The sequence below is a fragment of the Trachemys scripta genome, chromosome 4 (assembly GCF_013100865.1).
Source record: "Trachemys scripta elegans isolate TJP31775 chromosome 4, CAS_Tse_1.0, whole genome shotgun sequence".
NCBI lineage: Eukaryota > Metazoa > Chordata > Testudines > Emydidae > Trachemys > Trachemys scripta.
Window position 1 is genome coordinate 105244952 of NC_048301.1, and position 15842 is coordinate 105260793.

The 15842-nt window shown below is 38.1% G+C and overlaps 1 protein-coding gene across 4 annotated transcripts in view; it reads right to left on the reverse strand.

Moving 5' to 3' along the window:
- KCNQ1 (potassium voltage-gated channel subfamily Q member 1) overlaps nt 1-15842 on the reverse strand; it is a 553569-nt gene that overhangs the window by 139269 nt on the left and 398458 nt on the right. For all 4 annotated transcript variants that reach the window (XM_034770267.1, XM_034770265.1, XM_034770266.1 and 1 more), the window contains 3 exons: nt 8415-8509; nt 7700-7746; nt 6561-6622 (listed from right to left, as the gene is read on the reverse strand). In XM_034770267.1, coding sequence (XP_034626158.1) covers nt 6561-6622; nt 7700-7746; nt 8415-8509 — 204 coding nt within the window. The remainder of the gene's footprint in view (nt 1-6560; nt 6623-7699; nt 7747-8414; nt 8510-15842) is intronic.

Sequence of the window (15842 nt, forward strand, 5' to 3'; positions counted from 1 at the left end):
AACATTCAATAATTAAACCTTGCAGCACCCCTGTGAGGTAGATATAGGATAACGCATCATTTACCACTGAAAAGCAGCTACCACTGGGGTAAAACCCAGCAGCTATTTATTAGTGCACAGCAAAATTATAAAACAGTTTAGGGCAGGAAGTGAAGGGAAAATTGCATCAAATTTCAAACACAGTGAAAACACAGTAGGAAGACTCTAATATACCAGAGTTCAAATTTACCCAGGACACGAAGTACACCTGTATTATTACGAAAGGGCACATACATTCTAGAATGATGAAAAGTGGCCAGGACTTTAATTTTACATCCTGTCCAAAAAGGCACTAAGAGGATTTTTTTTTTAAAAGCATGTTCTGTCTTAAATATGTAATCAAATCCTTGCAGATTACATATTTTATCAGTTAGATACCTCTCACAGTATGTAACTACAGAAATTCATATTCCTTATCCAGTCTAGCAGGCTTTTAAACAGTAACAGATGTAAAAACCCAAAGTTAAGTATGAAATCTTCATAACGGGGAACTATTTGATGAAGGGCCAAACAGCAAAATCCAGGCAAAGGAAAAATAGTAGCAGTCAGCAACTGGATCTTAGGTTCCAGCCATATTAAGGATCAAACTGAGTGAAGGAACCAGGCTTAAAGCTAGAAACTGGTTTAGCTGGAACTAATACATCTAGTATGGATCATTTCTAAACTGGTGGTCAAACCACAGTAGAAACCAATTTAGCCAGAGCAGCATTTAGACAAATTTTAAATATGATTTTCAGACTCAGTTTAAAGCCTAGTGCACAGAAGGCCGTTGAAGTACCACTGCTCTCGAATGTAAGTAAATTCCATACTTAGCTAACGTATTGAGAGCAGGTCATGTACTTGCAATATATTCTTCATAGGGAATCTATACAGTCAAACACCTTTTTAGAGAATTAGTCATTATAAAATGAAGGAGAATGGGAGACATGGTTCCAATTTGTACAGAAGTGCATATCACCACCACCCAGGGGTCAAAATACTTCTGCACGTTTGTCAATTGGGTAGTAACACGTAGGAACAACTTCTCAAAGAGTTTTACCTTTAAGAAACAGTTCTGTTTTCCATCATACCAATGGGCAGATGAATAAACCACTGTATGATTATTTTTATTAAGAGAATTTATAAATATTTCAAGGATTATAAACTACTTCCCACGACAAATTTATTTTCAATTTGACTTGTGCATCGACATTTTCAAAAATACATGTGCAAACAGAGTGCACACTTAGGAAGCATACTCATTTGCGTGATTAGCATGCCCACTTTTGAGTGTGTTGTGTGGTTCCCTAAAACAAGGCTTCCACTTATTTACCGCAGTTCCCATTTAAGTCTTTACAACTTTATTTTTAGAAATAGATAACAGTACCATGTTATGCCCAGTATTCTTTATACTTTTAAAAGGTGGTGTAAAGATTTTAATGGGGACCATGTAAACTACTCAACGGTATTGATGATTTCAGTGAAATCAATTATTCATGTTTGCACAGAGAAGTGTACACCCAGAAAACTGCTTTGGATTATAGTAGTGATTCTTAAGAAAGCAGAATCTAATTTTACCATAGCAATGATTACAGCAAAGATCTTATGTGGGAGAAGTCTATTTTAATTTCTCGTGAACATGGATTGTGATATTCTGCTCTTCACACAGACAGAAGTTGTATTGACCTCAGTGGGAGTTTTGGCACATAGGTAGAGCAGAATATCAGAATCCAGGACTGCTAAATTTTGCCCAAACTCTATGATCCATCTGATCTTCCAGGATAACATGTTTTGACATCAAAATATCTATGGGAAGTTAAGGAATGTGTCCATCTGTAACCAAAAAAATTAAAATAAAATACAAAAAATGAAGATTGGGCATACCATATGTAAAATAATGATTAGAAAGTGGTTGGATGGGATTATATTAATTTTAGTATCAGCAATTATCATGACAGTCACAAGACAAAAAAGTCACATTGTGGAGAGAAGAAAGGATCTGTGACAAATAAAGGTTTCTGAGTGTGCTGTAGACTTTCTCCTGCATAAGACTCAACACACTCTGAGAGTTAAACCATTGGCATGTGGTGTGCTCTGCAGTTCGATCAACAGTGGCACATAAAACAGCTGTGCAGATCTGGAAAACTGCTTTTGATTTTGCATTTGGTAGCCAGCCAGCAGCCGCCAGATTTCATGGGTTGGGGGTTGGATGTCAGGGGGGCTGGACATTCACAGATGTTATAGGATGAAAAGAAAGGTCTGGCCACTGCAAATAAATTGATTTGTTCTTGTTACATTCCTGCTCAGCCACATCCTCTGAGGTGCAAGTTAGAGGAACAGATGGGCAGGGTGTGGTTCTTGATTTAGCTTCATCTTTCAAAGAACATGGCACTCGACACTGATTCTTATGCAGCAGAGAACAATGGCTGAACTAAAATGTGTTCTGACTACATACTGGATAGTGAGTGTTGTAGCTCTTATTATAGGCCACTCAGGCAGTGACGCCCATAGTTAAGATTGGCCGACGCTATTATAAGACTGTGTTTTCAGTTGCCTGTAACTTTGACAAATTTAAAGTGTTTGGGGTGAATTTTTTTTTTTACCTTTTCTTCTTTAATTTGACCCCCTTGTGCATATGCATTATGATACATATGATCACATACTATATTTTCCACAGGACCCTGCTTCATTCAGTCCACAGATATATGGGTGATATTTTATACAGAAATATTAAGAGGCGTTTGTTTTCCCCTTCAAGATCTAATGAGAAGTGGCAAATTCCACCACAGGAAGAAAAAATGTTCCTCTTTCAGTGGAAACAAAGGTGTGTTTCATGTGAAAATTAAAAGGCAGTTTTTGCTGGCAGGAACCACCCTCCCCCCCAAACTGTTCCTAATTTCTAGAAATTAGGTGTATTTGGGGGGGATGCATGAAAATTCAGAATTTTTCCGAGAGGGCAGAATTTTTCTATAACACGCCATGCTTGTTGGAAAAAATAGTGACGTTTAACTCTGGATAAAAACCACTTATTAATAAAACATGAAATTTTTCTCTTTCACATATCATTGTTTGTGAAGTGGCCACTGCTAGCCATGATACGTGTAGCTCTAGAACAGATTTGCTTCTGTCACTATTACAGACAAGTGTAAATGCTTTGCCAACAGTGATGGGAAAGCCTAGAAAGTTCCAATAATGAAGGAAGTGGTTCGTAAGGTGAGGAGGAGCTTTGAAAAAAGCAAGCTACCTGGGGTGAAATCCTGGCCCTGCTGAAGTCTATTGGAGTTTTGCCATTGATTTCAATGGGGCAATGATGTCACCCCTGATCCTTCGGCTATTGTTATGCCATGTGCAAGTAGTAACTTTGAATAACTGTTCTGCTGGCAGTGACTGATAAATGGATGCATCTGAAATGCCTTGGTCCCTTCCTGCTGGAGCAAAGAAGCTGGAAACCAGCCCCTGAGAATTTGCTTGGCATGAGGAATCTTCATTTGGGGTAGAGCCAGCTTATATGCCACTCCCTGTTCATGGCCAGACCAGGAGTGTGTGAGCAAGCTATGCTGGAGGGGATAGTCAGTTTATATGCCCAGCTGGAGGACAGCCTATAGGGACCATTGGAACAACCTGAGAATCAGAGAGCCGTAACAAGCTTCGCGACAGCCCTACACCAGCCATTGCCTCCACTGTGCTCGAGTGCAGCAGAGAATTTGGATTTGAATCTCTTTATAAAAGCATTTTAGTTACCTATGAAACAGATGTATTAGATGGAGTGTTTATTCGCCCTACATAGGAAATATCACATTTCCCCTGTCATACTGTGTAAATATGAATATATAGTACGATAGTAAATGAAACAATGAATTCACACTACTGGGGCTCTTTTGGGTAACTCTGATCACTCATTTGGCTCCTGAACCACTGAGGTCTGAGTATCACGGTTTAAATAATTCATTACTATTTGTCCATCCTTACAAATCAATACACCTTGAATTTATGACTGTTATATCAAGTCATAGAAGTATAAAAACACTGCCTATTTAATTTTGGTATATCTGGGTTAAATTTTAGCCTTGTTTTTAAGCATCAGATGCTAGTTTCTTTGTAGTTTATTAGGTCATCTCTGGTTTCAGAGATGCACATTATCTAATCAATACAGCTAGTCCTATGTACAAAAACTTTATCTGAAAGTAGCTGTGAGACAAAAAAAAAAAGACATTTCATTTGGACAGTGCAAATATTCTGTTAAATACAGTAGTATCTATGTCAATACATTGACTATGGTGAAATCAAATTTCTACTGCAGCTGCAGAAGGTCTAAAGTTACTTTTTGTTACTCTAGTCTTTGAGATTGTCTTATGCTTTTCTCTTAAGCAAATGCTAAATAACATGCTGAAGACAGATTTCAAAACAAAATGGAATCCTTACAGAATACTGTCTAAAAAATAAAGATCCAGGGTAAAATTTTCAAAAGCTTCTACGGAGCCTAAGTCACTTTTGAAAATAGGACAAAGGTTCCGAAGTCTTACTGACTTTCAGTGAAACAGAACAAAGGCACAAGTGGTAACTTTAATTTTCAACACGAGTTAGGCACCTGCCATTTGTGCCTTTGATAATCTCCCCTTATGTGCCTAAATCACTTTTGAAAAGGGAACTTAAGTCTTCTATGTCATTTAGGCGCTTTTGAAAATTTTATTCCAACTGTAACATAAGACCAATATATTTAGGTTTCTATTGGTTAATAACTTAGTGCAAGTTAGTAACTTAATTAGTTAATAACATAGTAAAAGCATCCAGATTGATTAACTTAGATTGGTTAATAATTAAATCACACGGTGTTTTAATATCATGTGCTGCAAAGAGCTGCAGGGGACATTTTAAAGAGTCAGTTGTGGCTTGCGAGCCTCAGTCTGAGTATCACTGATTTAGAAAGTGGATTTCTGTTCCCTGAACCAGCTACAACTCAAAATCCTTTTATTGTACATTTCCAAACACCAGCACACAGAATCTACTTTATCTTTTGGTCAAAAGCTAGTTGCCAAGGTGAGAAACGTTCAACATTTGTCACGTTCAACATTTTTAATCTGCCTCAAGGATACAACATACGGTAAGTAGAATGGCAGCTTTTTGAGAAATGAGCTCCATTTGTGTGTATAATTTCCAAGTACAGACCCTTGAATGAGCACTGCACATAGGGTGACCAGGTGTCCCGATTTTATAGGGACAGTCCCGATTTTTGGGTCCTTTTCTTATATAGGCTCCTATTACCCCCCACCCGCTGTCCCGATTTTTCACACGTGCTGTCTGGTCACCCTAACTGCACAGCACCTAAATGTGCAAAACCTGTTTGGGTGCCTATGCAACCTTACACTCCCTTACCATTGCTTAGTACGCATCTCTTCATGCATCATCTCTGAATCCGACCCCTAACTCTTCAATCTATATATTTTCTTTAAAACACCACATACTAACACTATGTAGAAGCAACTCTCTGAGCATGATCATTTACATGTATGTGGTGCATGATGGAGAACTACGGGAGAAACAAACAAGTCATTGGTGAATCTCCACAGATTAGGTGTTGCCTAAGCAACCTGGAAGTTTGGATGCCTTGACCAAACCTCGTTGGTCTGCAAAAGTGGACTGGAAATTAAAGCAAAACCAAGTTCTCTCATGAGATAATTAGTCTATCTCGTTCCCAGTTGTGCTAGAAGTATCATGAGAGCTTCTTTTCTGAAGATACGTCACAAATTATACTTCCAGTCTTAACCAAACCAGCAAACTGAACAAGTAAGTGAAAATAATCATAAATTAAAAGAACCCTTGCAAACCTTAAAAAAAATTTACTATGAAAGATGGGTGAAGGCTCCAATCAATAATTCTTTTAACTCTCTGTCTATCCTTAAAACAAACATAGGCAATTCTATATTTCTGAATTTGACATAAATCTCTACCTTTCTATCTAGCTCATCATGTGCAGCTAGCATTGAAATAAAGGGCTGCAGCAAAGCACTTAACTGTTAATTTGTGATTATAGAACAGCTTTTTCTCCCCTAGCTTGATGTCACTTGAAAGGAAAAACTCCATTTGTCATAAAGAATGAAAACCAGGACAGAACAACATTTGCTCCCTCTCTCTCTAAGGAATAGTAGGTGGAGTTATATAAACAACAGAGCAATCAATGATCAAAGAGAAATCTTGGGACTGTAATATACCAGAGTATTAAAGGAACAGAGCCTTTTATCTATCATGGAGGAAGGAAGGAAGTAGAGCATTGAGACATGTGTAATACATACCATTAAAAATCAAAAACAAAGTGAGTAACAAAAGAGACTGAGATCAATTAAAAAGTCTGATTTCTTCATCTGTGCTGTTAAAACGATCATGAAGAAAATGCAACTTTCAGTGTTAAAATTATTTTCCATCACTTGGAAAAGCCAGGTATGTTACTCCATTTTAAGCCATATGTTTTTCCTGAATACTATGAAACACAGCGCTGTTCAGTAATGGACCATTTCCATCCACTACCACTACTAACTCAGGCCTACCTTGTCTTCCACTCTGTTCAGCCTTGCACCAATCGTGTTAGTCCCTCGGTCTTTGCTTTTTTCTGTGGAGCAAGGCATATTTTCAAATGAATACTCAGTGTTATAACAATATAGCATTAAGCCACAACACGGTGTGTTTAACTAGCCCGCCAGTGCAGAATAATTGAACACCTTTGCTAGGATGATTAGTTTTATTTCATAAAACTAGCTTTTGTTTCTTTTATAGCATTAGCCCAAGCCAAGGTTTTTAATAGCTCTTTAGTCTAGAGCACTTTCAACCTTCATTTCATGCTTTAAACCGAGAGAATTAAATGGTTCCTAATTTAGTTTATGTTTCTAATTCCAGTTGAAAAAACAACCTGGCACAATGTAAAGCTCTACAGCCACCTTGATAATGTTCATGGATGATGTTTTATCTAAATTTTTTTTAGAAATTTAAAACTGGAAATGACATTAACAAATAGCTCTCAACGGCCAATCAGATGATATCTATCTATGTGCAACCACATCTCAAAACAAATAAATACTATTAATACTTTGCACTTCTATTATGATTTCCATTCAAAGCTCTATATGAATATTGTTGATTTCAGCTCCATAACACCCCTCTGAATATAATCCCCATTTTAAGGCTGAAGTAATTGAGTCAACATTTTCAAAAACTGGATACCTAATATCAGGTGACTACATAAAAATCACCCAGTTTTCAGAGGTGTTAGAGGCTAAATATGAATTCAGGTGCCTAACTGCAGGCTGGAACTCGCTGACAATTTTTGATAAGTAATGAAAAGTATTTTTAATCAATATTTTCACAAAAATATATTCTAATCAACTTTATTCCAGACACCTCTCTTACATTTTGAGGTTTAATTCTAGCTTGTTATTTAGTGTAGTATAATGATTAAAGCAGGGGGCGAGGAGTCAGGACTTCTGATTTATGGTGCTGCCTTGGGCAAGTCCATTAAACCTTTCTATGCTTCAGCTCCCACATGTGTAAAATAAAGAAAGATATATCACACATCACCATAGTACCTGAGCACCTTACAAATTCTTGTGGTTCTTAGTCATATATTTATGGAGCAGACATTTTTTAATTCAAACATGTCACTGATTACAGGAATTAAAATGTATTCTCTCACCTGAGACAGAAATAAAAAGAGATGGCTTCCCTATAGATTGGTCCAACCTGTAAACAGAAAGAAATGATATTGTTCATAACAGAAGATAACTCTTCCTCAGATTTAAACAACAGAATATTCACTTGCTTTGGTTGAAAAACCTCTTCTCCACATAATAGGTTGCAATGTTCAAGTAATTCTGCTTTGCAGTACAAATGAACAACATCATTTGATCCAAAGTTGGCCTTGGTAGTTAAGAAAATATCAGCCCTATATGGATGTCTTAGTGCTTTAGCTATTTTATAGATTCTAGCAATGACCACTGCTTTTCATGGTGATCAGTATTGTCTCAGTTTCCTGATGCTTGCTTTGTTGTATCCATCTGTAGTATCTTTTCTTAGATGATAAGATCCTTGGGGCAGGCACTGTCTTTTTATTCTGTTTGTATAGTGCCTAGCACAGTGGGGATACTGGTCTACAGTTGGGGTCTGTACCCACTAAAGCAATACAAATAACCAGGTTCTGATCAATGGTTCTTAATAATTTAAGTTTTTTTTTTAAATTCTCAAAATAGAAACCTTTACTGTGAATTACATCAAACAGTATTTCTCTAATTGTGCAGTCCTAAGTGCCATTTACAATCCTTTAAATCTTCTCCTCCCTACCCGTCTGCACTGCTTATTAGAATCCTCTTCACAGACATTTACCATTTAGGATAGTGAACTTTATGCCATACCTTCTTTGCAACTCTTTGATTCGTACCATCAAGTTGAGATGACCCTGAGAATACTGTTCAATAACATCTCGTACATCATAGGGTTTTCTAGCTTGCTGCAAAACAAAAACAAAACGTGAAGAGCCTGACAAATACCACAGCAAACACAAAGACAGGCCAGTGATTTGCCTCAATAACAGATTATTCAAACAACCCACACTGATGATTTTCTACCCTATTATATGCATGAACGAATATTAAAATTTTCCAGGTTTTTTTTTTTTTTTTAAACCATGCCCAGGACCTTACAAATTTATTGTGGTTCATGAAAATCTCTGTTTCTCTCTCTCTCTCCTTCTGTCTCCATACCGTAGGGATATGTACTTTTGGACAGGCTAATGAGGAATTGAGAGGTCAAAGAAGAGCATTTGCATTTTGCTCTGAGGTTTGTGGTTATCTTGGGCTGTTCTGGAAGTAAGCTTCATGGTAACAGGCCAGTTGCCATAAACTCTCTCTCTTGCACACACAGATTTCACTCTTCTGAGCCAGTAACAAAAGGCCAGCAATTTCACATCAGCCCATGCTAAAAGTACCGAGCCACTGGTATCACCGAGGCCTGCCCCTTGACATGTGACAAGTAACCTTAACATCAGCCCAGTGTGTTAATGTTGCTATACCAGTTGTTTGGAGCACTGTGCCTTGACATCAGCCTAGCAAGCAACATAGGTCGAACTAGAGACCTCCCTGAAATCTGGGCCTTCGCATCAACCTAGTATTCTAGATTAGCTGTTGCATAAACACTCCTTTAGGTCTGTAAGCAGACAAACAAAGAAAACAAGATGTGCTGTGCAAGTAATCTTGACACAAGTCCAGCAATATATTCATAGATTCCGAGACCAGATGGGACCACTGTGATCATGTTGCCTCCTATATGACATACCCCAAAATAAGGCCTAGTGGATATCATTTAGAAAAACATCCAATTATGATATAACAATTTTCAGTAATGGAGAATCCACCACAGCCCTTGGTAAATTATTCCAATGGTTAATTACCTTCACTGTTAAAAATGTATGCTTTATTTCCAGTCTGAAATCATCTAGCTTCAACTTCCAGCTACTGGGTCATGTTATACCTTTCTCTGCTAGACTGATGAGCCCATTATTAAATATTTGTTCCCCATGTAGGTATTTATAGACTGTAATTAAGTCACCCATTAACTTTCTGTTTGTTAAACTCAATAGATTGAGCTCCTGGAGCCTAGCAATATAAGGCATTTTTCTCTAATCCTTTAATCATTCTCGTGGCTCTTCTCTGAACCCTCTCCAATTTATCAACAATCTTCTTGAATTATTGACACCAGAATGGACACAGTATTTCAGCACCCATCACACCAGTTCCAAATACAGAGGTGAAATAACCTCTCTATTCCTACTTAAGATTTACACATCCAAGAATTGCATTAGCCCTTTTGGCCACATCATCACACTGGACATCATGTTCAGCTGATTATCCCCCACAATCCCTAAATCTTTTTCAGAGTCACTGCTTCCCAGGATAGAGTCCCCCAGTGTATAAGTATGGCCTACATTCTTTGTTCCTAGATGTACACATTTATATTTAGCTGTATTAAAACACATATTGTTTGCTTGTGCCCTGTTTACCAAGTGAACCAGATTGCTCTATATCAGTGACTCGTCCTGTTCATTATTTACCAATTCCCCCAATTTTTGTGTCATCTGCAAACTTTATCAGTGATGATTTTATGTTTTCTTCCAGGTCATTGATAAAAATGTTAAACAGGGTAGGCCCAAGAATCTTTGCAGGACCTTAATAGAAACATACCCACTCGATGACTGCCCATTTATGATTACATTTTGAGAACTGCCAGCTTTAGAACTATTGAATGTATGCCATGTTAATTTTATATCTTTTTATTTTTTTAATCAAAATGTCGTGTGTTACCAGAATTCTAAATATATTACATCAACACTATCATCTTTATCATCCAAATTTATAATCTACCCAAAAAAAAAAAAAAAAAGATATCAAGTTAGTTTGACAGGATTTATTTTCCATAAACCCATTTTGATTGGCATTAATTATATTACCCTCCCTTAATTCTTTATTAATCGAGTCCTGTATCAGCCACTCCATTATCTTGCCCAGGATCAATGTCAGGCTGACAAGCCTATGATTACCTGAATCATCCTGTCTACCCTTTTTTAATATTGACACAACATCAGCTTTCTTCCAGTGTTCTGAAACTTCCCCCATGTTCCAAGACTTAATGAAAATGAAATGGATGTTGTCTCCACACATATGGAGGCAATACCCATGGAATACATTCATTTATTCTGCTCCTTTTGGGCACTTCATCTGCCTTCTAACCACTAATTCTTTTCCCCTGGGGTTTATTCCAAACCCGCGTTCCCCTTTACACTGCTGCCATTTGACTGTATCAATATCAAAAGCCTGCTAATTTAAATTTCTGCAGTACTTTCAGTATGAAGAGACAGGCTCTCATGATTCAGCAATATTACCCCAAATTGTCATAAAGTCATTCTCCTTAATAGTATTAGTAATGTGGCCTGGGCTTGTGTGAAATATTTCTTCTCTATATACACATTAGGCAGTTCTGGTTTTCAAGCTTGTTTACCATGTATACATTTTCTGTTAGGCTGCATAACACAGCCTTTACTGTTTCTATCAAGCGAGAATCCAACAGGCTTACCCTTGGGAATCAGACCCAAGGCATGTGCATAGAATAGGGAAACAATGGTAGAGTTATTCTTTTAAAAGTTGCAGTTTAAATACCAGAAGCTTTGAAAATGGATGTAAGATTTATTAGTAATGGTGAAGTTCCGCAACTCTTAAATAGTTCTCAAAAGTTCCAGTCTGCTGCGATACAATGAACAAATCCCCTGGTAAAAGAAACATGGTTGCACTAATCTATAAAGAGTTACTACAGTGATGAATGCTGGAGGAATGCCTATAAATAAATAATGCATTAAAATAAAATAAACCCTCACTGATATGTTTCATATTCCAATTCAGTATTTTCTAAACTTTTGAAAGCTGATCCTCTTTCAGAAAAATGAAATCAGTTGTGCTCTCCCTGCCAACACACATACACTTTCCATGTGTTGTTAAAGGCTACACCTCTTAATGTACAAAACTGCCACACACCTCCAGTTAGTCCTCCATACACCCCCTTCTGCTGAAATAGTGGCATAGATCTTCCTCTCCTTTCCTATGTGCTTTGATCAGCAATGAAATAATTTATAATGTTGACTTTTAAAGTATCATTGCTAGCATCTGACTTAGCACCCATTCAAAGAATGGGGCAATACACACATTAGAGCTATTGTTTCAGGCTCTCTGCAAACTCAGGCTAACACCTCTGCTTTGGTTATGTTCATTTCACATTCTGAAAGCTTTCCTCACACCCTAACATCAAAGACTTCATTTTTAAACCACAGGAAAGCTTAAGACAATTTGCAGTCCCCCAGCTGGTACTTTGGGTCCTCTTAGAAGAGTACAAAGCACATTTGGGGGGACACTACCCTAATTACTACCAACCTGTTTTGGAGAAAATTGACTCAGCTTGTTCTCAGCCATCAAATAAGAACACAGTATTTTAATACAATGGTACGCCCAATGTGTACAGCCTTCTTGAGGACCATCACAACAGCCTTCTTAAAGAAGAAATACACTCAAACAGCTGAAGTTTTTAAGAGCTGATATTGGAAATAGAGTGACCTTTTCTGGAGAGAGAACTGATTTCCAGACTTCAAGTGTCTCTCAGGTGCAAGTTTTGCTACAGAACAGTTCTTAGGTTTTCTCTGCTGCAATTCACCCCTATGCAGAGGGCAGCACAAGGCCTATGCACTGATTCAGTTCTACTTAAGCTCTAGTTGGCGGGTTTAAGGGAGACTTAAGTGCTGTATAGGGCTTGGGCTGGACTGCTAGTCAGGGGCAGAAGTTCACCCTTAAGTACTTTTAGCTGTCTTCAGAGTCAGACACCTTCAGCAGACTCATGTTCTACTTCTAACAGGTTTAGCAGTTTCCCTTACCCTCTTGAATTTTTTCTCTCAGCCCATAAACTTATCAAATTACTAGAGTTAATCACCTCATTTTTAATTCTCTCTCTTAACATATTTACTTTTTTCAGTTCAATCACATCTTTGAGGGAATTGTAGTTCAGTCCGTCAGATACCCCAAAGCAAATCACAAACTCATGTAGCTTTGGGTCACTTCAGAATTGTGGAAGTAGCAGGGATGAGTATATTGACATATACATCTGAGCATGGACAGAGGGATGGAAGAATTCCCAGGAAACCTGACTCTTTAAAAAAAAAAATCCTTTAGTTAGGATACATCTACGTTGCAATAAAGACCAACAGCATGGCCGTGACTGGGCCAGGTCAGCTGACTCGGGCTGGACTAAAATTTGCAGTATAGATGTTTGGACTCAGTCGGGGAGAGGGGGTGTGTGTATGTGTGTCAGAGCCTGGATGCTAGTCTGAGCTTGAGCACCTACGCTGCAATTTTCAGCCCAGCAGGCCAAGCCCTGCAAGCCCGAGTCAATTGACCTGGACTCTGAGACTTGGTGCCAAGGGCTTTTTATTGTAGTTGAGACGTACCCTTAGATTCCACAAAGAAAGGGGCAAGTTCCTCAGCTGGTATAAATTCGCGTACCACCAATTTGCAATAGCCAATAATCTTGCCCATGGACTGATATTGTGAGACTATCAAAAAAATTGAATACACGACTATGACCTTACATAATAGAGTCTAGTAAAATAAGGCTGAAAACTATAAACTCAGAACTACTTAGCTACAAGACAAGCCTAATTTAACAGAAATGAAAACAATAGGTCTGGTGTTGCATTCCTTGCACTCACAGGGATGGGATATGGAGGCCTGATAACAAAATGAGTAGGTATGTTATAGTCTGCTTTTTAAGTTACCCTGCTGCTTCTCTCAGCTAAGGAATAGTAAAGTTGGAGGCCTGGAGAGCTTAGATAGTGTGCATAAAGTTAAGGTGCCTTACTAGGTAGGAATGTGTATTTAACAGTCAGAGCTGATTATCTTGTGCTTACTTTATCTAATTAGGATGGGCATGTGAAAAATTGACACAGTAAATGATCTTTCAGGAGGAAATACTTATCATGATTATAACTTAGTACTTGGAAGGTTTGTTAGCTTGGTTGACAAAAGGGAATTTGCAAGTTGGAATAGAATAACCAGGCCCTACAGTATTGGAAAAGAAAATATATAAGCCAGTTCCAATAGCTTTCAATGACATTGCCTGTTTCATCCCTTTGCTAATTAGGAGCATTACTGATGATGTTGATATTCTAAATGGGTTACTGCGACAGAATACACCCAACACAGTACTGTAATAATCAGTATTTACACCCAACACAGTACTGTAATAATCTTTGTACAAAGTATGCTTTGTAAGGTATCATCTGAAAACTCATAATTTGCTGGTCAGCATTGTCCTGGTAAAATGTGTGTGACAACATCGTGAAGTTATAAGATTTCCCTCCATGATATTATTAACACATGTTCCACAGCCCTGTCCAAACAGAAGTTGGCAAACAGGTCTGTCCTAAACAAAGGGATATGTGCTCTGCTTAATTTGCATTTGAGCAGTAAACAGAGTCACCCAGAAGGAAAGGAAGACAAAGGAAGTTCAAACAGGTGAAAAAAACCTTCAGGAAATATCCTTCCACAAACACTTTGCATCCTGGGTCTCAGCTGGAAATGTTTTTCAAAAGGGGGACTGAAGCTATAAAAAAGAGGGGGGAAAACCCCCAGGCACCTCCCTGCCTATCACATTCACTGCACTTGAAGAGACAAAGGAAGCAGGCACTGGACTCTGGGGGAAGGGTCCTGACCTGAGAGTTTGGTCAGTAATCTTCTGGAGCTTGTACTGAGAAATTTTGCTTCAGTCTAATAGGTTTGTTAAGTGAGGCATTAGTGAAATCTTCTCTTTATTTTTCCTCTAACCATTTCTGACTTTTATGCCTCATTGCTTGTTCTCACTTAAAATCTCTCTCTTTGTAGTTAATAAACTTGTTTTCCTGTTTTATCTAATCAGGTGTGTTCAAGTTGAAGTGTCTGGATAACTGCATTTGGGGTAACAAGTTGTGTGCATATTATTCCCTTAAAGGAGTAACAGACTGAATGTATTCGTACTGCCCAGGAGAGTGCTTGGCAGTACAGGACCATACATTTCTGGTGGGAAATCTCGGAGTGGAAGTGTATTGGGGTCACTCTGGGGTAATTTTTAAGGCTGGTAAGAGCCAAGTTGTGGCTAGCTGGCTGCAGCACACACACAGACATAGCTGGGAGTAATTTACCTGCCAGAGGCTGTTGGTGAGCAGCAAGGCAGTGTAAAAGGCACCCCAGGTTACAGGGTGGGGGTGACAGAGCTACTTATTAGTCTGGATTGTACCCTGACATGCCACAGTGAGGAAGGATTTTTGCATCAAATTCAAGAATAGAGTTTTCAGAAGGCACAAGAATGAATGATAAATATTAAATATGGGCACAGCTGCATATTATTGTTCTTTATTAGCTGAATGTGCAGCAGCTGCATGCACAGAGCAGTTCTCCAGGAGTCAAACTAGGGAAAGGGAGAGGGAATGCTAAGGAAATTTCTGAGAAGCACAACCAAACAGTACAAATGTGTGCAACATCCTTTGAAGTACAGGTTGCTTTGAACTATTTTGTTTTCCAGAGACCTCTGCAGTGATTATAGAAGATTACATACACAATTCCTGATTGATAGCAAGGTAACTGAATTATATATAAAATACAGTCTGGGAAGTAGTAAGACTTTGAATTATAAGGCTATAAATACATCAAGAGCTTCTGGTGACATCATTATAAACCACAACAGAGACACTAGTTCCTCATGTCATCACTGGAACCCCAAGCTGTATTTTTAGCTTTGTACACCATGTACAGCAGATTTTAAATTTTCGATACTACAGTGCATGAATTAAAGATATTTTTGCAGAAAACTAATTTAGTCAACAGAAAACTTACCTGGAATGAAATAGATTTTTCTTTAAAATTAGATTGAGGACTCAGGGATCATGTTCTGCTCTCCTGTACTGTTTGTGTGGTTTAGATTTGTGCCAGTGCACATAAATTTGAGTCCAGGAGTTTAAAAGCTTTCACAATTGTAATAGGACGTAAAAATGTTATTATGCCAGTGAATTAATTCAATAGGATGTTCAAGAATGGTACTCTGCTTTGAAAGTAAATTATAGGGTGGATAAACTAGGCTGTACTAGAAGTGATTTATTCCTGATGCATGAAATTCACTCTTGTGCAGAGGAGCAGAGTAAGACATAAGGCAGCATCCATGATCCTTTTAATCCCTCAAAATACCATTGTCCACTAGATTTTATAGAACCTTTCCTCAAC